General features: G+C 41.8%; 1 protein-coding gene across 2 annotated transcripts; it reads left to right on the forward strand.

Moving 5' to 3' along the window:
* The first annotated feature begins 1,115 nt into the window (after positions 1-1,115).
* Positions 1,116-23,993, forward strand: Slc14a1 (solute carrier family 14 (urea transporter), member 1 (Kidd blood group)). Of its 2 annotated transcripts, XM_005372860.2 has the most exons (10): positions 1,116-1,276; positions 1,914-1,977; positions 6,923-7,079; positions 7,596-7,785; positions 10,694-10,822; positions 12,984-13,176; positions 15,199-15,346; positions 15,562-15,696; positions 20,305-20,354; positions 21,987-23,993. In XM_005372860.2, the coding sequence occupies exons 3-10, from the start codon at positions 6,944-6,946 to the stop codon at positions 22,158-22,160; spliced, it is 1,155 nt and encodes a 384-aa protein (XP_005372917.1). In that variant the 5' UTR covers positions 1,116-1,276; positions 1,914-1,977; positions 6,923-6,943; the 3' UTR covers positions 22,161-23,993. The 2 variants fall into 2 exon arrangements, with proteins under 2 accessions (XP_005372917.1, XP_005372916.1); XM_005372859.2 differs by lacking the exons at positions 1,116-1,276; positions 1,914-1,977 and adding an exon at positions 3,456-4,114.
* The last annotated feature ends 737 nt before the right edge of the window (positions 23,994-24,730 follow it).

A 24,730-nucleotide genomic window follows, 5' to 3' on the forward strand; every position in this document is an offset into this window, starting at 1 on the left:
TAACTCTAGTTTATTTTCTCATTTTATCACAGGAAAAAAAAGTTGAAAGGAGATTTGCCTGAACCTGAAGACTCTCATCACGAGCCTGACCCATGGGCTCCCTCAAGAGGCCCAGACACAGCAGCCTGGGCCTGGGGCACCTGCAGGGAGAGGGGCTGAGATGACCAGAAGCCCTGTGGTCTGGCCAGTGTCCAGGGGGTGGAGCCCAAGAGCCCCAGCCGCCACCTTGCTGAGGGCCGATAAAGACAGTATCTCCACCTGCAGAGGGTGAGAGGCCAGCCACATCTGTATAGCTCTCTGTGGGGATTATTTTAAAATTCTGTGCTCACAAAAGTGCACCTGAGTATGTTAGATTCTTTTTTCCCCCATTTTCTTCACTGAATGGAGAAATATGACTCAGATTGTAGGAACTGAGTAGAAGTAGCAAAGTTGGAGTTCTGAAAGACTAGAAAGCAATTCACCTAAGCTTTTTCCTGGAAACTTTCCTTCCATAGTAGAAAAAACCCACAAAACTGAAAGTGAAGAAGAATGGGAAAGGAAGGAATTTTTAAGTTCAATTTCCATCCCCCTGCTATGGAATGTTTGCCTCTTAATTTTTAAAAGGCAGCAGATTTCATCCTGGGATTCTCACCCCACAAGAGGAACAGTCCAGGGAAACACTTGTCTTTTTGCTTTCTCTGGGCCAGGAAAAGACCATTTGTTTTACAGAACACAATCTCCACACCCCTTGTCCTCCCGCCTCCCTGCACACCCCTCCGGGCCCTGCTGTTCCCACACCTGTCCAGAAACTGTCAATTCACAAACACTCCATCCGGGAGCAGCCACTTCAAGACTGAGTCCACCCTGCAGCAACCTGTCCTGTGGAGTTTAGTTTAGGTGACACTATGTAGATCTTTTGGGGCTGTAAATCTTTCCAAAAATATTTCAGGGTGGGGCTTAGGGGCTAGAGGAAATGGCAGGAAGGAGAAAAAGATGAATTTTCGCCCCGAGCAAAGACCTCAGAAAGCTGGGGGAAATGATAGCAAAGCTGTTGGCACCAAATCAAGGAAAAGAAAGAGACATCAGGTCCCAAGCCAGGGACCAGTTCCCCAGCATTGCGTTGGCACTGGTGGCTGAAGTGGGAGGAGAAAGCCAGCACACAGATATGCAGAGAGGCTCCAGTATAAAAGGGCTAGGTGCCTCCCTGGTACACCATCTCTGCAGCACTCTCCCTTTCAGCAGGGCCTGGCAGGTCTTTATCAGGCGGTGCCTTCTGCCACTGAGAAGCCACAGGAGGGTAAGTATCCCCCTCCTTTCTATTAATTTCCAACTGCTCACTGTTGAAGTGTGGCTTTTTCGTCCTCTCTAGTTTTTGCTCTTTTTTCCCCCCTTTTCTTCACTGAATGCAGATATATGACTCAGATTGTAGGAACTGAGTAGAAGCAGCAAAGTTGGAGTTCTGAAAGACTAGAAAGCAATTCACCTAAGCTTTTTCCGGGAAGCTTAAAAGTAATGACTTTACTTGTGATGTATGAAAGAGGGCTCTCCACAAGGTTTCCACTCTGCATGCTAAATGCTTCCGACTTCATTAGCACTAGCGGGCGTTTCAGGGTGCACTCTTGAAACGAGTAAGTAAAGTTGCAGACAAGCATTTATGTGGCTCAAAGGGAGAAAGAGGGGTAGCGGGAACGGCCCTCTCCCCTGACGAGTTTATGGGCTCTTCTGCCTGTGCTGCTGTACTGAAAGGAATGGGTTTGTGTGCATGTACGGAGAACCATTCAGGCACAATTAAAGCTGTGACTTTGGCAGCTTCCTGCAACTGCATTTTCTGGCATGTAAAGTTTAAGCCTTTAGAAGTGGCTCCTTCTGAGATGGCAAGTGTTTTCATCCAAGGCAGGGATAACTGACAGCATTTTCTTTGTTTCTGATTACAGCTTTAACAAGAGTGGAGGCCTTCCTGCCACGTACAATAAGAAACTACCTAAAATAAACATTATAGTAAGTACCAAATAAATGTCAGTGCTGAGAGCTTTTTTAGTATGATAGAGAATGAGTGTTTCTGTGTTTTCTTCTACATCCTTATCTAAAACTTTGTATTATTTTTGAAGTGATATTTGGTGCATGGAAAATTTAAAGACTCTCAGGTCTCTCCAGTTGCACAAATTTTTAATGTATGCTGACAAGAGAATGAGCTTCATTTCATGTAATAAAATAGGAATATCACTTGAATTGGAATCTTGATGTTGCCTCATGCTAGAATGCTTAGCAGTGCCTTGCTCTGTTAGTAACTGGGCTGTGAGAAGCTTTTGATCTCCTGCAGGAAAACCTATCGGGTGTAGCTTCCAGAATATTCCTAGGTTGTTGACTTCGGCACAAGCAAGCTTTGTTGTAGCCATGTGGGTGATACAAGAGGGTAAGACTCCCTTTGAGACATGGGGAGATGTTTATCAGAGGGTAACGGCTTCCTGTCAGGGCCTATGGTGACACTGGGGCCGGCAGACCTCTTTCTTTGCTGTTGTTCAGCTCCCATGTAGGTGATCATACAGGCTGTTGGGTCTGGTACGTCTCTGATCCCTGGCCCCTGCTCCAGGCCTCCTGAACAGACTGTGCTCTCCTTCAGTATGTGACTGAAAAAAATCCTGGGTGGCATTAACGTGCCCGGCTCCAGATTGTAAGACAAAGAGCCAGCTAGGTTTGCCCATGCCATGGGGCTCAGTCTGCCTGTCACTTGCCGGGTGAAGTTCATTGGCCCCCTCTCTTCTAGAAAATCAGTTTTCTAGAAAAAGAAGGCTTGACCTGAGCAGTCTCTAAAATCTCACCTCACTTTCAAATCTTTTCTGATTCTTAGGTCTAAGAAAGTGCTGGTGTTGGGGATGCATGTGATCCTAGTGGTAGGAGAACGCACACACAGAGTGAGGGTGGCGGAGATAGGAATCCACACCGAGGGAATGTGATAGTCCCTGATGATCCTTTCCTTCTATTTTTCTTTTCTTTCTTTCTTTCTTCTTTCCTTCTTAACCTAGTGTAAGATGAAATTCTGGCCTTGGTTTTCTTAATATTCTTAAATATTCAAAATGCAGCCCTCAAATACATTGGTTTGGCACATAACTAACCAGATAGTTTACCATGAAGACGTACACACACACACATTTTTTTCCTAAAACACAGCATAAATATTTCTCACAATCACAGATTTTTTAGTCACTCTAGTAAAGTTTTCAAGTTGCAAACCAAACCAATCCAAGAAAGTAAAAATAAAATAAATGAAAGGGAGAGAAAGAAATGTCACCCACAGAATTTTCCTGGAACTTCTAAAGGAAGAATGCTACCCTTGGATGCAATTTAAAAAGACAGAAATTATTGCAACCTGTCACATTTGGTGAACTCAACTAAGAATTGTTTATTAACAAAGTCATATTCAATATTTAATTTTTTTTATTCCAATACCATTTACCAGCCTTTTAGAATGGGCTTTCGCTGGGCATAAAAAGTGCGGCTAGTACCCTACTACAGAAGTAGAACCCACACCACAGCTTCATGTTCTCACATTTGATAAGGAACCAGACAGAACAAGGCTGTTCTACTTGCTGCCTCGGTGCAGGTGCCCAATATGGAGCCGTAATAATCTGTAGAGCCTGAGGCCAGTTCTCTTGCGCCGGTGCAGGCTTCAGAAGGGCCAAGTTCCTGCAGTGAGGACTAGAAGCAGAAGAACCAAAACTGCACCTTGGGCTCTGTGCAACACGATTTTCTACTTTTTTTAAAAGCGAAATAAAACGAACTTTCTACTCTTGCAGCCAGCTCATTGTCTCTCCTCTCTCCCACCTCAAGCCTGTGCATGAGAGGGTCCATGCCAGGCAGCTTTCCCTCATAGGAACCACCTGGGCGTGGCCCCCTCCCTATATGGCCTTTCTCACACTCACCAGAATCAGGACTCATCCTGCTGATTCACATATTTTTGCCCTTTGTCATATATGGAGAAAAAAGAAAGATGAATGGACGGTCTTTGGTCGATGGCACTGGTGACGCCAGTCCTGGTCCTCTTTGGACAGACCCTTTTGGAAATAACGCTGGTGAGGCAGACCATGAAGGCTTCGTCCAGCTAAGTTTGGCCCTGACTGATGGGCAACAAGAGCAGGTATGCTTCCTTCCTGCAGCCTCTGTCTCGGGGAACCTGGGAGCCTGTTCCAGGCATGGTGTCTCTTTTCTGAGCAGACCTGGGAAGTGGAGATCAGCAAGCTTTGCTGAGTGTGGGACTGTGGCTAAATCAGTGGCACAGGGAGGCCCAGGCCTAAAAGTTACAGGACAGTCCCCGTGCTCTAGGGCCGGACGACTGATCTGGGCATCTTGATAGCCTTAGAAACACCAGGAAAGTATAGCCTAGGGTTTTATGTTTATCTTCCTCCTTTTAGAATTCCTTTTACTTTACTGTCCTCGCCTCTCAGTTGAATTGTAATGGCATTTTTGGTAAGGACTGAGTATTAATTAGAAAGTCTCTCTCCAGAGCCCTGCATTTCCTTCCCATGTAGGATATGTGGCTTCTGGGTTTCCTAAAGAAATGCAAGTCTTCTAGCTTGATACAATTCTAGAGTGAACTATTGCTTTCTTCTAACCAGTTCTCACGCTTGAAGCAGGTGTCAGGTTTCCCAGGGACTACACAAGGATTCACAGTTCAGAATAAATGAATAAAGGATTCTCGAAGCCTCTGGAATGCAGCTATTTGCTCAAGTCAGGAGAAGCCCCCTCTTTCTATGATCTCATAGCCTTCTAACATGCAGGTATTGGAGACACAATCTCAATAAGCCTTTTCTAAGTTGGGCTGGAGATTTGGATGAAAAAGTTAGTCTTCACTTAACTTTGAGTAGCTCACCAGGGGACTCAGGCCATTCAGGTTCTTGATCAAGCCTGGCCAGTTATGTTATCAGGTTTCGAATCTCTATCTCTAAAATCTCTGAAGAGATAGAATATTTAACACTTTCTAAAATAAATATATGCTGGAAATTTTGAGAACATGAATTTGTTTATTCTGGAATTTGTTTTTACCATGGATGGAAAATGCCACTTTGGTGTTCTCCTTCACAGCTGCCACTTTTAGAACTTGATATATTGAGTTCTAGAAACTCAAAGCAATTGTATTTTGGAATTTCTCATCATTGCCTGAGTGGAAGCCCAATGCTTCTCATGCCTGGGGTTTTGCAAATGGATCACTGAAGCCTAGAGAAAGGTTTACCAGGCAGTATTTTGAATTATGGGATTTAAAGAGGGAGATAGCTGAAAAGAAGGAACGATACCACTTAGCTTGTGAAATAAAAGACAATTTTTCATACATACTTAATTACTCAGTTTTACAACTTTAGCTATGGAATTACTTCAGTTCCGCTGAGACTTAGTTTGGGCTCCTGGCCTCCTGAAGTTTTCAATATAGGAAATTTTTAACACGAAGCTTCATTAGAAGACTGACAAATGTTGGTTTCTGACACCGGTTTGCCAAGAATGACCTTAGTCTGGAATGCATTGTATAAAGGGCTCTCACTTTGTGCAATGATTAATCATTATTTAAAAGCAGGATGGTTAATTGGGCAGTGAATAATACAATTGAAGTACAATTGTTACTCACTAATAAATCAGGAGAGTTTATTTCTATACTGGAATTAATAGAAACTTAACTTAGAATCAGGATGTAAAAACAAACAAAAAAAGAAATAGACATGGTTTTATTATTTGTTAATAGCTATTGTTGGACTTAGTAAATGGAACAGGAGGGCCAAAAATGGCAGGGGCTGTGGCTTCACCATCCCACATTATACCTTTCAGAGGCTGATGATTTTGAGGTTTTCCTGTTTCCCACTGACCTGGCTGTGCTCTGGTCTTTTCCTGCACACTCGGGGTGGTGTGACTGTTGCCTTTGTCCCATTGCCTACCTCTGGGACTTTGTCATACATTGGCATTCTTTTATATCCATCAGCACTATGATGGATCATTTTTTAATGTACCTTTTTTTGCCTATAGGGGACCATATTTTCATGATGTTGGTGTTTTGTTACACACTTATCACAAGAAATATTGTCCCCTAATGAGCACAGGTTATGATTATGCCACTCTTATTTTCCCGAAGTATGCTACTATAATTAAGCCCTGTACATTCTTACATCATAAAATCCTGAGATTATAACTCACTGGGTTTTGGCAGTATTGTCCATTTTAAACTTTCTTAGTTTTAACACCTTTGTGGATAATCATTCTTTCCTATTTTTACACATTTAAATAATAATTTCCAAAAGTAAAGACAGTTGCATGAAGTGAGAACAAATTCAAGCAATCTTGGACTTGAAGAGTAGGGGTGAGGGGTTCTTAGACTGTTGATACACACAAACTGTTTTAAAACTTTCTTCCTTTTCAAAGTCTTAAATAAAACTGATATTTTGAAAAGCAAAAATTTAACTTTAAATGGCTACTTGTCTTAGAAAGTAGTTGATCAGTTTGTACTAGGGAGTGGTTACTTTGTAACCTGATTTTTTGCTCCTTTCATTGACAGAATGAAGCACAATCCCTTGATTTTAGCTCTTTCTGTACTGTTATTTGGCTTGTAATATTGACATTAACTGTTTTTCTTTCTTCTTAACTACACTGAGCTCCCTGAGTGCAGGAAGTAAATGGTTCAATAAATGTATGTTGAACTAGAAACTAAACCTTACAACCCAGAGCTTTCTTGCGACATAGCATTGAAGACGTTGGTGCCAAAAAGTAATGTGGAGTTTAGGTTTGGGTAATAATCTCCATGGCAATATTTCAGGAGAAAAATGGCACTTTCTTAGTCCCATAAGATAGTGTGGTCCAGATGAATGCCTTTATACTCAGTTTTTTGTGGGTACTGTGAGCAAGTCCTAAGCTGGCCAACCTGGAGAGTTCTGCATAGGGTATTTATGAGCTCTGTCCTTCCCTTAAGGAGCCAGAGGAAGAAGAAGCCATGGAGGATAATCCGACAATGGTTAAATTAGACCCGACTGAAAGCCAAATCTCATCACATCGAGGGAGAAGATGTATCCCCAAAGCACTTGGCTATGTCACTGGTGATATGAAAGAATTTGCCAGATGGCTTAAAGGTATTTATGCATTCATCCCTTGGACAGAGGGGAGAAGCAGCTGTGGAGGAAATGGTTAGCTAATATTTCCATAGATATCCAATATATTGCCCCCTATTTTTCTACTTTTTATCTTCTCACTTGAAAGCTCCCTCACTTTTCTTCATGGGAACAATGGCAAGGGGCAGGGTTCTACTCCTATTCATGGAAAGTTCCTGGCTCCATCTTCTAATTTCAGTAATAAAAATAAAATTTTTGCTTGCTAAAATTTTACTATAAGTAAGTCATGCCTTTGATTTAGCAGTTAGATGCTTCCTGAAGCTTAGAGTACAGTAGGGGCAGTGTGGGTTGAGCATAAAGAAATAAAGTGATTTTGGGGATCTCTGTGTCATTAAAGGGGCAAAGGATTCAGAGGAAAGTAGCTTCCAGGAGTATAAAAAATGATTCACGTCCAGGAGATTGTGATGATTTGTGGTGGGTGCCGGAGATTCAGCTGTCTTGTTACTTTCTCAGCTGTGTTCATCTCCTCTCTTCCAGACAAACCTGTGGTGCTCCAGTTCATTGACTGGGTCCTTCGGGGTGTATCCCAAGTGGTGTTCGTCAGCAACCCCATCAGTGGGATCCTGATTGTGTTAGGACTGCTGGTCCAGAACCCATGGTGGGCTCTCAATGGCTGTGTGGGAACAGTGGTCTCCACTCTGACAGCACTCTTGCTCAGCCAGGACAGGTAGGCATATCCCTCTATGCCAGCTCTTGGTTCCCTTTCTGAGACTCTAGCCAACCAACCGTTGTGGGAAGTAGTAACAGAGCCACACCTTACCCAGCAGAAACAACCTTTATTCCACAGAGCTTTTCCTATTTGCCTTGAGTCAGAGGCCAGGGGGTCATTTTCAGCCTCTTATTCTTGTCATCTGAATAAATGGCCAGACTAAATCATGCCAGCCTCTCATGGTAGTGTGTGAAAGCCAGAACTAAGTTATAAGTAATCCCTGGGAGAGGTTCTAAAGAGATCTTCTTTAATGACTGTGAAAATTACTTTTCATTAGCATTTGGTTCATTTGGGTAAAAATGCATATGAATTCTTTAAAAGTCCTACTGGCTTAATAGCCTGCTTTATATCTTGTTTCCATCAGTAGTTTATCAAACTCATTTTTCAGAGAATACAAAAGGTCAGCTCAGCTCCTAGAGAAATGAATAGCCACAAATTCTAGGATTGTTCTAGGACTGTGCCATAGCCAGTAGTCCTTCATTGTTTTGATCCAGTGAAATATGACCAACCCCATTTCCTTGGCAGATATTATTCAGAAGCCAAGTTATATTTACATATGTTTGCTTTCAAATCTCTTTTACTTTCCTTGGTCCTAAAAGACGACATTAAAATGATAACCCAAAGTACAAATAATTTAAAGGGCAAAACACAAGAAAAGCAAGAGGGCGATAGGCTTTGCAGACCTGAGAAAGAGAACTAGGGATGAGGGAATGGGAGGGAGGAGAGGAAAGAGAAGAGAAAGGAAAGGAAAGATAATAAATATGTGATATTTATATGTACCAATATCCCACCATAAATATATTCATTATGTATTACAAACATACACTTATTAAAAAATTTTTTGATGACAATTCTCACTGGCTGTGGCAGTATAAACCTGTAATCCCAGCACTCTAAGAAACTGAGGCCAGAGGATCACAAATTCAAGTCCAGCTGGAGCAACTTTGCACCTTACCAAGACACTGTTTCAAAGTTAAAAAAAATAAAAGGGCTGGGGATGTAGCTCAGCGGAAAGCCCCTGGGTTCAATCTCCAGTACTGTTAAAAAAAAAAAAGACCAAATATAATTCTGTTTAAGAGACTACCTGTCTTCCTATCTTTTTGCTTGAACTGACATTCTACACCTGTAGACGTCACCATCCAGTTTCAACTAATCAAACTTAAGCGTCAAAGCTCCAGGCCAGTGGTTTGGGAGGACAAGTCTTTGCAGAGCTCGCCACTGTCATCAAGTGTAGCTACAATTTCTGGATTACACTGACAGGACAGGAACCGCATCACCTCCCACATTCCCTGAAGGATAAGGTAGAACAATGAGTCCCACCTCTAAAGTTCTCATGCCTATGAATGGCCTGACACCACCTCATCCGCTGCACTGGCACCTCCTGTCCCAGTAAGAAACAATCCAAGAAGCTCCTGTGCCAACCCCTCCTGCCCCTGCTGTGTGGCTCACTGGCTGCAGCCCCTGCCCTCAGGCTTTGAACTGAACTGCACCCACTCTTCACTATTTGCATCATCCACAGCTCTTGAAAACATTGTCTTTCAGTTCAGGATTTCAGGGAAATAGAACTGTGATGCTAGACAGTGCCAACTGGTGGTGGGGGCGGCCGTGGGACTTACGCTACAGAAATATTTCCACTTTTCAAGGTTTCTAGTTCTCATTATGAAATAAGAATCGTGTACCTATAGGACAACCTTTTGTTTTTTTTAAAAAAATTCTTTTAAATTAATTTAGTTGGTTGCTACATTTTAGGTATACATAATGTTCATCACATTCATCATAGGGAATTTGTACCTGTTCATGATATATCTTGATTTTTTATTTTCACCCTGAAAATTATATTCAGATTCGCCCTTCCCCTACTCCTCTCTTCCACAGATCTTCCCCTCCTTATTTACAAAATCTTTGCTTCCATTTTTTCCTTTCTTTCTTTTCCTTTCCTTCCTTTCTCCCTCCCCTCTCCCTAGCTTCCCATTTGGACATTTTCTTCCTATTTCACAATATCTATTTTATACTTTGATCCTTATTTACACTTTTACTTTCTCACACCAGAGAAACAATGTGATATTTACAGGAGTGTGTCTAATTTATTTCACTTAAGAATATGGTCTCAAGTTTATCCTTTTTTATGGCTGAATAGTGTTCCATTATATAAGAAAACCACACCTTCTTTATCCATTCATCAGTCAACGGGCATTTGGGCTGTTTCTGAGATTTAGCTATTACTAACTGCGCCGCTATAAATATGGGTGTGCATATACCACCCTACAGAACAATCTTCAGAAGTGGGGTCAAATTCCAAACAGAAAGTAGTTTCAAAAGAGTTAGGGGCTACACATGCAAATGATCATGTGCCAAGTAAAAGAAAAGTAATTGTTTCTTTTTTTGGCAATAACTTGGAAATGTAGCTTTAGAGACAAAAACACAGAAGCTCAGGAACATGAAAATATATGCTAAATTGGAAGATTACTATTTATAGGCAAGGGAAGTTACATTTCAGGAATCATGTATCTCTCACCAACAAATCAGATTTAGGAAACAACTTCATATGCAAAAAGCTCTGTTCAACTCAGAGGCCCTTAATGACTTAAATACTTCCCAAATGAAAGACTGAAAGCAGATGCTGGAGACCTGTCCTTCACTGCAACACCTGGAGGGGGTTGTTCTGCATGCGCTTTTGTAGTTTTAGCTCTATAGATTTTATTTCTTTTTATTAGTATTTGCATGGTGATTAGTAGGCTTTGAAACACATGTCCAAATATCATTTTGTCTTCAAATGCAAAGCTGATCTAAAAGTTACAAGTCTTATTAACATGTGAGTCTAACCCAAGTCCCCCCAACAACGTCCCTGTCGCTCTCTCTCTCACAGGTCAGCCATAGCTGCTGGGCTCCACGGCTACAATGCCACGCTGCTCGGGATACTCATGGCTGTCTTTTCAGACAAGGGAGACTATTTCTGGTGGCTGTTATTGCCAGTATCTGTTATGTCCATGACTTGGTAAGTTGTACTAGGTTTTCAAAATGTCTTTTAAAAAATTATAGAGGGAGAAGAGAATGAGAAGTTGGTATTTAATAAGTTTCAGTTTTATAAAATGAAAAATGTTCTGTGAGTGGATGACCATGGTGAATGTACATAATGCTGTCAAACTACACACTTAAAAATAGCTATCTGAGCCGGGCATGGTGGTGCAGGCCTGTAATCCCAGCACTCAGAAGGCTGAGGCAGGAGAATTGTTGCAAGTTTGAGATCAGCCTTGGCTACAAAGTGAGCTCAAGTCCAACCTGAACTGCATAGCAAGACCCTGTCTCAAAAAGAAAAAAAAAAAAAAAAAGCTTATATGGCAAGTGAATAATTCTTAAAATTATATTCAGAGCCAACCATGGTGGCACACACCAGTAAACCCAGCATTATGGGAGGCTGAAGCAGGACAACTGCAATGTTGAATCCAGCCTGGGCAACTTTGTAACTCAACAAGATGCTGTCTCAAAATAAAAAATAAAAAAGACTGGGGAATAGCTCTATGTGAAAGTCCTAGGTTTGGTCCGTATTATCACACACACAAAAGTGTGTATTTCCTTACAGTCTACTAGTTTGGTCTCTTATTCAGTTCTGATACATGTCCACAACAGCTTCCCCTCATGTGGAGGTTCTTGACCTCGGCTGCACCCTGAGCTCTCCAATGCCTGTGACCCCCAGCACATCACACACACTCACAACCAGCAAGATTCTAATACAATCGGTCTGGGCTGTTGCCTACACGTTGGAGTTTTAAAATCTTCTTATAAGTACAGTCACGTTATCATCCCTTCCCTACATCAGTGGTCCTCAAACACGAAACACAGATGGGTGCTGTCCCTCCCCAAATTTCTGTTTCAATCTGTCAGAGTGGGGCCTAACAATTTGCATTTCTATTAAGTTACCTGGTTACACTGATGTGATTGTTCCAGGAACCCAGCTTTGAGAACCTATATGAACTCCCCTAACCCTCTAGTTTGAATCCCCATCAATGTTATTCCACTGTCCTGGGGATTGAACCAAGAGCCTTAGTGCTGAACTACATCTGCAGCCCTTTTATTTTGTAATTTTTATTTTAAGCCACTACATTACCCAAGCTGGGTTCAAACTTGCAATCCTACTGCCTCAGCCTCCCAGCGTGCTGGGACATCATCTTAAGTCCTTTTTCTAGAAGCAAACATTTTCATTTTTCTATGTCACATTTAGAATATCATATGCACACAAGCAGAAAGCACAGCCCTTGATAGTGTCTGCAGAAGGGCCCCCGCCCTAGTTGTACTTACAGGTGTGCCCCAGGAGGCAACTTGGGGCCTCCTGTGCAGAACAGGCTTGAGAGAAAGAGCTGTAGTCAGTGGGTGCTCAACATATAACCCAGGAAATCTGGAGTTTTCATCTGAGATAGTGGCATCTTGATTGGGTGGACAAGTGAGAGAAACATGAGGCTTGGAGACCATTTAACCAATGCTAAATCGGCAGGCCAGGAAACTGAAGCCAAGTGCTTTGCCTAAAGTTATGAAGTTTATCAATTGTTCGAAGACATGAACTCCGCCCCCTGGCTATAACCTCTTTTCCCTTCAATCCACACCACCTGAATCCGTCCTTGAACAATTGTTTCCTTCCTGAAAATAGATAAGTAAACTAAAGACTTGTGACATGATATGCGCCAAAAACCCGATAACAGTCACTGCTAGTTAGGAGGAAAGGGACTATGATCAAAGTGGTGTTCACAAGGCACCTTGACTATGGAAGTTATGTTTTAAGTGCTTCAAAAATATTTTTTAGGGGCTGGGGATTTAGCTCAGTGGCAAAGCGCCTGCCTGGCAAGCGCAAGGTCGTGAGTTCGATTCCTGGTACCGGAAGAAAAAAAAAATTTTTTTTAAACCTTACTAAATAATGCACTCCAAGTAACTTCAGAGTATAATTTTCCAAAAATCAAATAAGCAAAGAGTAGGGTTGGGGCTGTATTTTGTCACAATTGTCTCTAAGGTAAGACTTATTCCAGGTTTTCTTTTGGTGGAAAGCTGGCCAACAACACTTGAGGGCTACACTGGCAGATGGAACAAAGCTCCCCATGGGACAGAGACTCAGTCAGTCAGCCTGGTGCTTCGTCACATGCGGATTCTTGTCTTCTGTTCTATTGCAGCCCCATTTTCTCAAGCGCATTAAGTTCGGTGTTCAGCAAGTGGGATCTCCCTGTCTTCACTCTCCCTTTCAACATGGCATTGTCAATGTACCTTTTGGCCACAGGACACTACAATCTGTTCTTTCCGAGTCAACTGATCACACCTGTAAGCAAGGTCCCCAACATCACCTGGTCTGACCTCAGTGCCCTGGAGGTAAGATACACTCTTCTCACATTCCCCTCTGTCTCTGGAATACACCCATGTCCTCCTGGTTCTAGACACTTATCTCTTCATTGCCTTTCTGCCTTCATCTTGCTATCTAAAACATTTGTTCTACTCCAGGGCTTTGGGGGCCTATGGGATTTTTTTTTTTTTTTTCACAAAGTCTCACTGTGTATCAGGTTGGCCTTGAACTCTCCATGATCCTCCTGCCTCAGTAGTGCTAGGATTAGAGACATGCACCACCACAGCCAGCTCCTAAAGGATTTTCTTAAGTAACTATTTGATCAAAGCTAATTTCCCCCTCTTTTTCTAAAAATCTGCTGTATCAACTCCAGGTGTAGCTCCAGGGAAGTCACACTGCTGTGAGCTTGGCCTTGTGTAGGTAGTGTGATAGGGGCCGGCACTCCAGGCAGGTGGCCACTTACCTGGTGTTAAATCTTTTGCAACTGTTTCCCCAGCCCAAGGAACTGGATGCTTACTCCTAGAGCTCATGGCAGAACCTCAGTCCTGCCCTTTCTTATGGTGTATGTCACAGAGTAAGTACAATAACTCAGGCTTTGCAGCTTTTATAGCGTCAGAATCACCTGGGGAGTTATTTAAATACCAAAACAGGCTCCAATTTCAGACCCCTGAATCAGAATCTCCAGACATGGAGCCTGAGAACCTGTATTAACAAACTCTCCAAATTGTGATACGCACCAGAGCTTGAGAACTGTTGTATCACAGCATGCATACTTTCCACCTCTTTGCAGTGGGCATGCCGAGAGCATGCACTTTTGAAATCATGGTTAACCACATCAAATTCTAGGTCTTCCTGCTGGTGTTTACATAGCAAATCCGCTTAAGTTTTCTTGAACCTTGAGAACAAGAGAGTACTTGAAGTCAGAAGCAATCAAAGATGCTTTACCCTTCTTAATGTGCAAAGGACTAGTTCCTCCACTGTCAGGTTACAAAACACCCTTTGCTGCCCTCCTTGCTGAGTGATCAAAACACAGGACGAGTTCACATAGACTTTGCTTTAGGGTTTTTGCCCAGAAGACGAACTGGAAATAGCTCAGGGGGGAAATCAGAGATTTATTAAAACTACTCATGAAAAATAATATGATGAAGTAGGGTGAATCCAGAACTATGCTGCCTCATATAGGAGCCACTAGCCCCAAGTAGTTATGTATATTCAGGTGCAATTCAATTACAAACTCAGCTCCTCAGCCTCTCCACTCACGTATCACATGCTCAGCGGCCGCCATACTGGTACCCACTGCACTAGACAGCATGGATATATACTCTGCTGCCATCATGGAAGGTGCTGTTGGACTGTGCTGACCTACGGCGGGGAAAAGTCGGCCTGAGGCAGCAGGTCACCCTTTCCTCATTATGAACCCATTATTAACACACTTATTTGCCATAGCATCTACCTTTCCTACCCCTTGGCCACCTGAGGGATAGCTATGCCATTAAGCTCAGAGATAAAACCTTGTTCATTCTTTGCCTATGTGAATTTGCCTATAATTGCTTCTAAATTATAGACAAGATAACCTGGCTCCAGGTGTCTGGCCTTAGCACTAGCAACAAAACTGCACAACAGTAATATTTCTGCTGGTCAGAGGGATGCATTGATTAATTGCTCTCAGTACGGATGGGTAGTCAGGAGCAAAAGAAGTATCGGCTATGGTTCCTGCCACCCCCAGGGGAGGGCTTGGCAGACCCTTGCAGCAAAAGCACTGATACCACACTGGGAGCTCTGTAGTGACCCAGGCCAAAAGTCAGGATGGGTAGGAAAGCCAGTGAAGGCAGGCGCTGGAAGAAGGCATGCTCAGGAAAGGGCTGCTGTATCTCCAGGACTAAAGCTGAAGAACATCTATGATTTTTTTTTTCTGTGATTAAAAAAGAATTTTAAAATTTAGTAATACTGATATTGAAAGATAAGGTATGCATAATCTAATCTGAATTTGTATGTATCCTAGAGGTTTCTGTTCAGTTTTAGTGGCCTAATTTTTGTACTCCCTTTTGTAGCTATTGAAGTCCCTGCCAGTGGGGGTTGGTCAGATATACGGCTGTGATGACCCATGGACAGGGGGCATTTTCCTGGTTGCCATTGTGCTCTCCTCCCCAATCATGTGCCTGCATGCTGCGATTGGATCATTGCTGGGGGTAGTAGCAGGTAAGCACAAGACTGATCACCAAATATTGAACCTCCTCTGTCCCGTGCATGGTCTCACATCTTTTGTACTCCAGACCTTTCTTGAAGACTCTGCCCCTAGGGATCAATGAGAGTTCTCAGGATGCTTCCCTGGACCCCACAATCTCACCTCAGGCTCACCCCAGAGCGCCCTGCCTTTTGTCCAAAGCTCTGACCACTCCTATCTCACCTACCAGGACTCAGTCTTGCAGCTCCCTTCAAGGACATCTACTCTGGACTCTGGGGCTTCAACAGTTCCCTGGCCTGCATTGCAATTGGAGGAATGTTCATAGCGCTCACCTGGCAGGCCCACCTCCTGGCTCTTGCCTGTGGTGAGTATCCCACATCCGGGGTGGGGAAGGTTGCTCAGGACAGTGGATCAAAGTCAATGACAAGCAATAAAAGAGCACTTCATGAGAAATTAGGGTTATAACTCTAGCTTGGGCTCACTTGCTGTCTCGCTGTGTGATGAAGGCAAGGGATGTTCCCTCTCTGAGAGTGCTAAAATCACCCGTGCCTTCCTCACTAGTTATTGTGAAGATGGGAACCTCTGGGGCCCTATTAACCATTCTACACTATATAAATTTTGAGAGATAGACACTAGACCTGTCCTGTATTTTCATGTTTATTGTTTGGACAAAAAAATCTAAAAGGAAATCAGCTAAAAATACAGAGCCATGTTTCTTGGTGAGTCAGGTGAGATCACATGTGGCTCTCTGTGAATTGTCTTAATCCAGCCATCTTCAGACTTCAGCATGCATCAGAAAACTGCCTGGAACGCTCCTTAGACATTGCTGGGTCTGAGCTACATCTTCAGGACTTCTTTAAAAGAATTTTTTTTTAATTTTGAGAAAGGATCTTGCTAAGTTACTAAGCTTCCCAGACTGGGCTCAAACTTGTGATCTTCTGCCTCAGCCTCCCAGAGTGTTGAAATTATAGGCATGCATCACTATGCCTGGTTTAGCGTCTCTTTCATACAGATTTTTATGAGAACATTAGATTCACTCAGATGGATCCTTGATAAGCTCCCCATCATCTCAAGGTCTTTGCCTTAATCACAGCTGCAAAGTCCCTTTTGTCATGTGAGGAAATATCACAGATCCTGGGGGTTAGCATGTGGACATGCTGGCGGGGCGGAGCATCATTCTGCCCACCGTACTTACCTTCCTTTGCTAGATCAGATATCTTCACTAGTACAGCTCAGTGGTGAGAGCAGTATGTTAAACTAGTTAGGAGCCCACACCCTGGTGTCAGATTGCCTGGAATCCAATCCCACCTCTGTTGCTTATTAGCTTAATGAATTTAAGAAAACTACCTAATTTTTCTGTGCCTCAATGTCCTCATTCTAAAAAACAGCATTGACAATATTGACAATTCCTACCTCATAGAATCAGTCTGACAATGTGTACATAAAGCATATAAAACATAATGTCTAACACTTTGCACTATTTAAGGGTCTGCACATTGTTTCTCTGGTAGCTTTGCATGATTTATTAAGAGACAAGCTTGTTTATTATTTCCTCTCAATTTCTTAAGTTTATCAATACCCAAATATGACTACACCCTAGCCTGCTTCACCTCCTCAGGGGAAGGCTCATGCACTAACAACTGCTGAAATCATGTTGTTATTGTATAGAATGTGCATTTTGGATTTGTTGTGAGTATGCAGAGTTTCTTGTTGTTTATGTTTTGGTTTGGTTTGGTCTAGTTTTGGTATTCGATATTAAACCCTGAGCTGTTGCACTGAGCTACATCCCCAGACACACCCTACCCCTTTGAAACAAGGTCTCACTAAGTCACTAAGTTGCCCACAGTGGGCTGCTGTCCTCTTGCTTCAGCCTCTCAGAGTGCTGGGGTTCCAGGTGTCCGCCACCATACTTCACTAAGTTTTTTGATATTTACTCATTTAGAAGACCATGAACTTTACTAACTTGTGTATTCACCCCAAGCCACCGTAGCTTGTACCAGCTTTCTGTATTTATGTGTCTTCCTGCTACATTACTTCTTCAGACAGAATCTTGTGGGGGAAACTTCTAAAAGCCCTGTATGCCTAATTCACCCTTGACTTCGCCCTTATTTAATTTAGTTTAACTTACTGAAAAGCCCTATATTTAACTTTTTATCTCAATATTGGAAAACTGTCTTCAAAGACTATTCTACTGTCTTTCTATATCCAATATTGCTATTGAGGTATTTGAAAAGAATCTGATTCTTGTTGAAAGTGAATTACATTTTTCTTTGGACTCAGAATTTTCTCTTTGAATATGAGACATACCTTTGCCTACTGTCCGTCAAGATGTAGGTTTTGTTCTTTTCCTGTGCTACTAGATATTCAAGTCCTCTCAGTGTGAGTCCTCATTTCTTCTTTTAACTCTGGCATATTACCAGTTTTCACTTATTCAAATCTTTTCTCTCCAGTTATTTTTCCCTCTCCTTCTGGGATTTCTATTGTTTGAACATAATGTTTTATGTTCATTTTTCATCATTCTTTACCTTTTCTTAGTATTTCACAGCTCCAGCTTAGTTAGTTAATCAGATCATTCTTTGGCTCTATCCATTATGCTGATCATGTCATTGACTGAGTTCTTCATTCTTGGCTCATTAATTAAGATTTATCTGCTCTGTAAGTGGTGTTTCCTTTGATGGCACCTGCTTCCTTTGGGTGCCCCCTTTCCTTGCCCTGGGAACTTGCTTTCCTAGGGATACCAGATGTTTGAATGATGAATCTACGCTAGGGTCAAGCTGGCCTCTTCCCAGATATGTCTGTGTGGTCAGGAGAAGAGAGCTCTACCAGGCAGAGTGCAGAGTCTCTACATTGGAGGCAGTGGAGGTAGCAACCCTGCAGGTGCCTTACATGACAAGCCCCTGCTTGCTGGAGGAAATTTACATGGCTTCCAGTTTGGAAGCATTTCAAACACTGCTTCAATAAGTACAAATATCCTTGTATATTTTGTATAAGTATTTATATTACATGTATTTCTACAAGCCGAAGTGATGATTGAAAAGGAATACCAATTGTACTTCCCATAGATGCCAGATCCATCCCCCAAAAGAGCCATATCAGTTTCTGCTGCAGGTGGCAATGTGTGACAGCATCCCCACTAGGTCCTATCAGACTTTTTAATCTCTGTATGTGAATTTTTGAGACAGACCCACATTCCTTTTATAAAGCAAGTCTCACATGTAAAATGCCACAGCAAGTTTCAGCTTGCCCACGTCACCTGGACACTGCCAGACAAAACGCCAACCTTGTGTGGCAAGGTGAATAAATAACAGACATTGGTTACAGAAGTGTTATTCCAAATTTCTGTATCAGGAAGAGGACTCAGGAAACTTATAGCACCTAGCAAAGCTGTCATCCCTGCCTCTAGATTGCATGGCCATAAAATGTCCCAATTCATTATGATATCTGTGGATGCTGTAAGCACGCTTTGTCTCCTGTTGACACTGTCCACAAAGAGCTTGCATCTGGTCTTTCCTCCATGTTCAAGGGCCTTTTCTCTTCCTTGCCTACCAAAAATGCTGTCGGATAATTATCTATAGGCTGAACATGGTGTGCAGAGGTCCCCCTCTGCTATAAGGCTTTCCCAGCTCTGCTAGCAAATCCTGATGGATGAACACCTACCTTTTAATAGTCTTACACTGTTACTGTGGAGGGGAAGCAGCTTAGATTGGAGATCACTCCAAAACAGCCCAACAGTATGAAACACAATTGAAAGTGTGCCCTAGAAGTCCAGGACACTGACAAGAGAGGTTGGCAATAAGGTCAGAGGTGGTGTGGTAGTGGAGCTGGTACTCATGAAAGCAGGTATAGGGGGTAGTTGGTGCTTAGCAGAGGGCCAGAGAATAGCTATTGAATGGGTGAACTACATCTTTAAAATGAATGAAATTGATGAAACCAAGGAGGAAGGAAACCTTTCAACCCACATCATAAGCACCCTGTCCTTCAGAGCAGTGTCTCTATCTCAAGTGATCAGGACCCATTTACCACTATTGTTGGTGGAAACACATGCTTTCACTGGAGATTCATCACCTCCCTGTAAAGCAGATTTTTCAAGTTGCCTTTTTCCAAATGACAAAACAAGATTCTGAAAAATTCATTGATTTGTTATGCCAGAAATATAATGGCAGAGCTGGGATTCAAAACCAAGACTGTTTCCAAAGACCAGCCTTTCCCACTAGCATGAGGCAACTCAGATAAGAAATAATTAATTGTACTACTGAATAGGAAACACAAGAGTGAGGGAATATATATATATTTTTTTTTCTCCAAGTAAATAACATAGGATGTTTACTTATTACCTATATGCCAACCTTGGGAAGTTATTATTGGGAAAATATTATTGTGGGTAAAGATCTTAAATTTTTGTTAGGTTTTCTGAGTTCTTGCTTGCTTATTGCTATATACCATAGTTTTCTGTAGCTGTGAATTGTAACCATTAAAATGAGAGTCCTAGATGTAGTGAGATTGTACAGAAACCACGCTAACTCCAACAACATTTGTTAGTTTCACTTAAATTCGGTTACGCTTAACAAAACAACAAGGGGATGTACTTGCTACGAAAGGCTTTTCCCTTAAGTATCAGCTATAATAACAACAATACAGTACCATAAAACTGCTTGTACTGAGCATTTACTGCATCTAAACATAAACATTTCCTTCATATTCACATAACTCAGAGAGAGATAATCCCTTATATTCTTCATACAGGTGAGAAAGTAGAGGCTTAGGACAGAGTTCAAAGAGCTCCTAAGTGTTAAAGGCAGAATTTTAACCCAGAGCTACTGACTCTAGGTTCATATTGCAATTAGGCTTGTAAGCTAGCTGGTGGAATGCGTAAGGGTGCCATCTAGGAGATTTGTATTGGAAACAGTCTTTCCAGTGATTTTGTACATTAAGCAAATATTGTTCTCACCCCCACCTTTTTTTTCATTTGTAGCCCTGTTCACCGCCTGTCTTGGGGGCACCTTGACAAATCTAATGGCTTACGTGAGTTTGCTTCAGTTTCACTTTATCATCATATGATTGACCAGCTTTCAATTGTATAGAAAACTCTCTTGAAGTCTACTTGGGTGGCAGGCATCAAGCAAGAGGACCCATGACTATGATAATAACCAGTCCTCCTGCTACTAAAGCTCTCTGGCCCCTCTTGCCTTCTAACATCACAGTAAACTACAATCACCAGGCTTGTTAGAAATATCAGATTGCTTGGTTAAAAGAGTAACTTTAAAATAGCTTTATTGATAACTGTACAACGTATTAAATTCATAAACCAACTCTGAATATCTAGAAATTGACTGCAGAATATAGCTGTCTTTAACAAAAAAATCAGAATCATGTAGTAGTTGAGATATTAGGAAAGGGAGGAAAAGGATAATGAGCGAAAGACCCAGATGTTATTACTGGGTTGTTTTACATATAATCAGTAACCCTTTTATGCCTCTTACTCTATTAAATCCCCAGGCAGTCGTCAGTAAGGCTTCTCAGCCCCATGTTCTGGCTGGATTATTAGGCAAATCTTCACCCATTAACTGTTTTCTGCCATCGTTTCTCCTTCCTTTCCAGTATTGTTCTCCTGCCCTCTGACCACTTGCCCCTTCCCTGAGGAGCCTACTCTCCCCTAACTGGTCCAGTGTCCCCCACCTCCCAGTGCCTGAACTTTTTTGTCTTCCTCCCCCACCTTTGCAAGAGATGCAGGGCCAGTTTCTGGTAGCTTAATCCATGTCAATGTGTTTGCTATTGCTAATGAGTGAGGGCAATGTCTGGATTTCTCAGCATAGAAGCATAAAGATTTTATCTGGAAGGGTCTTTATAGAGTTTAGCATATTTATGTTGGGAAGCCAAAGTTCCATTACATGGGGGTAGTACATCAGAGCACTGTGGAGCCCTTCACACCCCAGCAAAGAAAGTTCAGAAGCATCAGTACATGGAACAGAATCGCAAAACCTGCACAACTGAGTCAGTTAGGAAGATTTTGAAAAACATAGATCCTTAGGTGCTATCCCTTGTTGTTCAGACAGAGTAGATAAGATGCATAAATCTTATGCTTCTGATACACAGTCAGGTTTCGTTACGCCCATACTCCATCACACCCGGTGGGGTCCATGCATGAGATCAGAGCTAATTGATGAAGTATGCTCAGAATTGGGTGAGCTGTGGGACAGCACAGAAGACAGACCTACCCTTGAGAAGCTTAAAGTCTGTTTGAGAGACAAAAGGGCAAAAACTAAAGCAAGACTAAGTAGAAATCAAGATCAGAGAGGTCCCCATAGCCTGGACTAGTCAGAGAGGGCCTTGTGGATATGATGAGTGTTCAGGGGCCATTAGCAATTTGCTAGCATCATCTCCATGTGCCACGTGTCATCCTTGTACACCTGGTGTAAGAAGTCCAAATGTTTGAGAAGGAGGGAAAACATACAAGATAGAGAGATAATTGGATGGAAACATTTCAATTTCTAAATGCCCTGCGACCTTAAACTAATCCTCCATGGGCATAAACAGACCTCAGAGCAATGCCCCACTGATTCTTCTCCCAGGGTGAAAGTCGAAAGTGTTGCTAGGTGACAATTAGTTCTCAGATGGGATTTCAAAGGAATATGTGGCCTGTCTCTTCTTCCCTAGGTTGGACTGCCATCTTGTACCTGGCCTTTCTGCTTGGCCACACTGCTGTTCCTTTTGGTGACCACAACAAACTCCAATATCTACAAGATACCCCTCAGTAAAGTTACCTATTCTGAAGAGAACCGCATCTTCTACCTACAAACCAAGAAAAGGATGCTCGACAGTCCTTTGTGAGAGCAACCCCACCCCGGCCATGGTCACAGCCATTTCTGACAACTGGTTCAGCTGACTTGCAGGAGCTCAGCACACTTATTCTTCACCAGAAACAACTTACATATATATTCTCATCCATCTGTTCTTTTCCTTTTTCTTTTTGACTCCAGAAAAATCCTTGAGCCTATGAGAGCCACATCCAGGTGATGTGCTCTGGTATGGAATTTTAAACCCCAGTAGGGGTTGGCACTAAGACTGTAATGTATTTATAACATTGAAATGCTCCAACAGAAAGTAGTGAAAGTGGAGCTAATCATTGATATTTATTGATATTTTTGGTGTAGAGTTAGCCAGGTGAAGTTAACAGTATTAAAAATTAAACTTTATTAACTGGCTAAGCCTTATGGAATTCATGGTCACAAAAGTAAAGTTAACCCAGAGTTCTCAGATATAAACAATTTGGCTTTGTAAAATCCATGCAAGTGACATGTTGCAGTTTTGGTCAACACCGCAGGGATACAGGCTGATCATTGGATCTCCAGTTCCCCCTCAGAGTAGCCTCCATACTGCACAGTGTATGTGTATGTGTATGTGTATGTGTATGTGTATGTGTATGTGTTTCTCTTACGAGATATGATTGGTTGTTTTTCAGGCTGACAACTGCAGGAGGGAGAAAGGGGTTTTGTCAATCAAAATTATTTGATATTGCCACTTTTCTCAGAAATTGCAAATAGTCTTTTCAGTAAGTTTTATTATTTTTCTTAAGAGAAAATAATTTGTTTTCAGTGAGGTAAAATAACAGAAGTTCCTGGATTAACCAGTCTTTGAACATTAAAGAAAATTTACATATTTATGAAAATAATCAACATAATCATTTATGAAATACTTGGCACATTTTTATTTTAATCCTTACATGATTCTATTAAATATACAAAATCACTATAAGCAGCCCTTTAAAGTCACATTTTAATTTATTTGAGAATATCTTATAAAGACTGGTCATTAAAGTCAAATTGCTTGTAGGTATTACTTTTAGAAATTGCTAGATTTCCTTTGTAAAAACTTTTTATTTTCTCTATACTAAGAATATTCTTTCTCAGAAACCATTGGTGTTTGAACTACCAAAAGAAATACAGATAAATAATTATCCTGTTTTCCTTATTTTAAATATAAAAGTTATGATTCCTGTAAAGGTCCTATGATCAAACATGTTCACACCACCTTCCTCCTCCATACATTTCTATTCAGCATTTTCGAGGCTGGAAAAGTGGAACTTTGAAACAGGGCAGTAAATAAACCTAAAAATATTTTAGGGAGAAGTTCCCTTCTTCCCCTTCTCAGATACTGTTCCAATTTTTAAAAACCTCTGACCAAAGCCTTTTGAAACCATGAAATTGCAACTGTCACAGATTTATGGGTATTCCTGTGGAAAAACTGAATTCTTAGTGTTTGAACTGAAATCTTCCTTATTATGGAATTTGTGAAATAAGAGTTGGGGAAAAGGGGGGAAAAAAGCAAACAGGACCAAAGATTCTCAGCAGTGAAGAATCTGCATGTAGCTGAGCAAAGCAGAGGCCTCAGACATGAACCCAAGTTGACCTTCAGAACCAAGCTCTGCTATGTTCATGGCAGCACCTTCTCCCCATAGGCTCACACAGATCCACAAACAGGAATATTTTAAAGCCTTGTGCGTTGTCTTATTGAAGTGATATTAATTTTCTCAAGCTATTTTTGTTACTGAGTATTATCCTAAAAATCAAGTGAGAATTCTTAGGAACACATGTATTTATTTTACTACTGTCTGTAATAACAAATTCCTGTGTAGGCATATGAATAAACTATATTCACAGATCAGTTTGTGTCGTGTGTCTTTCATAACTGTTATGGATGTGATCGTCAGATGTAGAAGAGAATAGTGCTTACATTTTGATGTTCTATAGCCCTTGTTCCTTTCGTATACTTAGTCATAGCACCAGATGGGTAATTGAGCAAATCAAGTTCAACTCCTGACTGATGGACCCATTCCCTTTGGGTGCCATTATTGTCCTGACTCAGGGATGAGAATGAGTTACTTAAGACAGTTACAGATGTTCAGGACATGCTCCTGAAGCTATAGCCAGTGTCCTGAGAGCCACTTCTTTGCGTTAGCACAGGTCCTGAGTAACCTGTCCATGAGCACCCGTGGGCTCAGCTTCTCCGTCAAGCCATGTCTCAGAATATTATGTCCTGAGAATGAAGATACAGGCTTTCATCAGGGCTAGCTTACTTGAAACAAAACACAGTGAGGATGGAAATGTACTTCAACAAGTCCGGGTGATGAGTTCTGAAGAAGCACAAACAGGAAGCAAAAGAAGCCACAATGAGCTGCCCCATAGAAGTGCCTTTCGTCAAAACAAAACCTCTCTTTACCTACTGTTTTAGGGTGCTATATTTACCACCACAATTTTAACATTAAATGTCCTCTTTTATCTGAGAAAAGACAGATGATTTTGAGGCTCCAGACACCATATACACTTATAAGCTAGAGGTGACAATTTGCGCATTACCCACTGCTATGGTTTGAAAGAGTCCCCAAAGTTCATATGTCAGAA

This window comes from Chinchilla lanigera, unplaced genomic scaffold (genome assembly GCF_000276665.1).
Source record: "Chinchilla lanigera isolate Chin_1 unplaced genomic scaffold, ChiLan1.0 scaffold00001, whole genome shotgun sequence".
Taxonomy (NCBI): domain Eukaryota; kingdom Metazoa; phylum Chordata; class Mammalia; order Rodentia; family Chinchillidae; genus Chinchilla; species Chinchilla lanigera.

Bases quoted from the DNA above. Each gene is read 5' to 3' on its own strand.
- Slc14a1 (XM_005372859.2), top strand. From the start codon at position 3,968: ATGAATGGACGGTCTTTGGTCGATGGCACTGGTGACGCCAGTCCTGGT. The intron at 13,177-15,198 runs GTAAGATACACT...TCCCTTTTGTAG, and splicing joins CTGACCTCAGTGCCCTGGAG to CTATTGAAGTCCCTGCCAGT. The intron at 20,355-21,986 runs GTGAGTTTGCTT...CTTCTTCCCTAG, and splicing joins TGACAAATCTAATGGCTTAC to GTTGGACTGCCATCTTGTAC.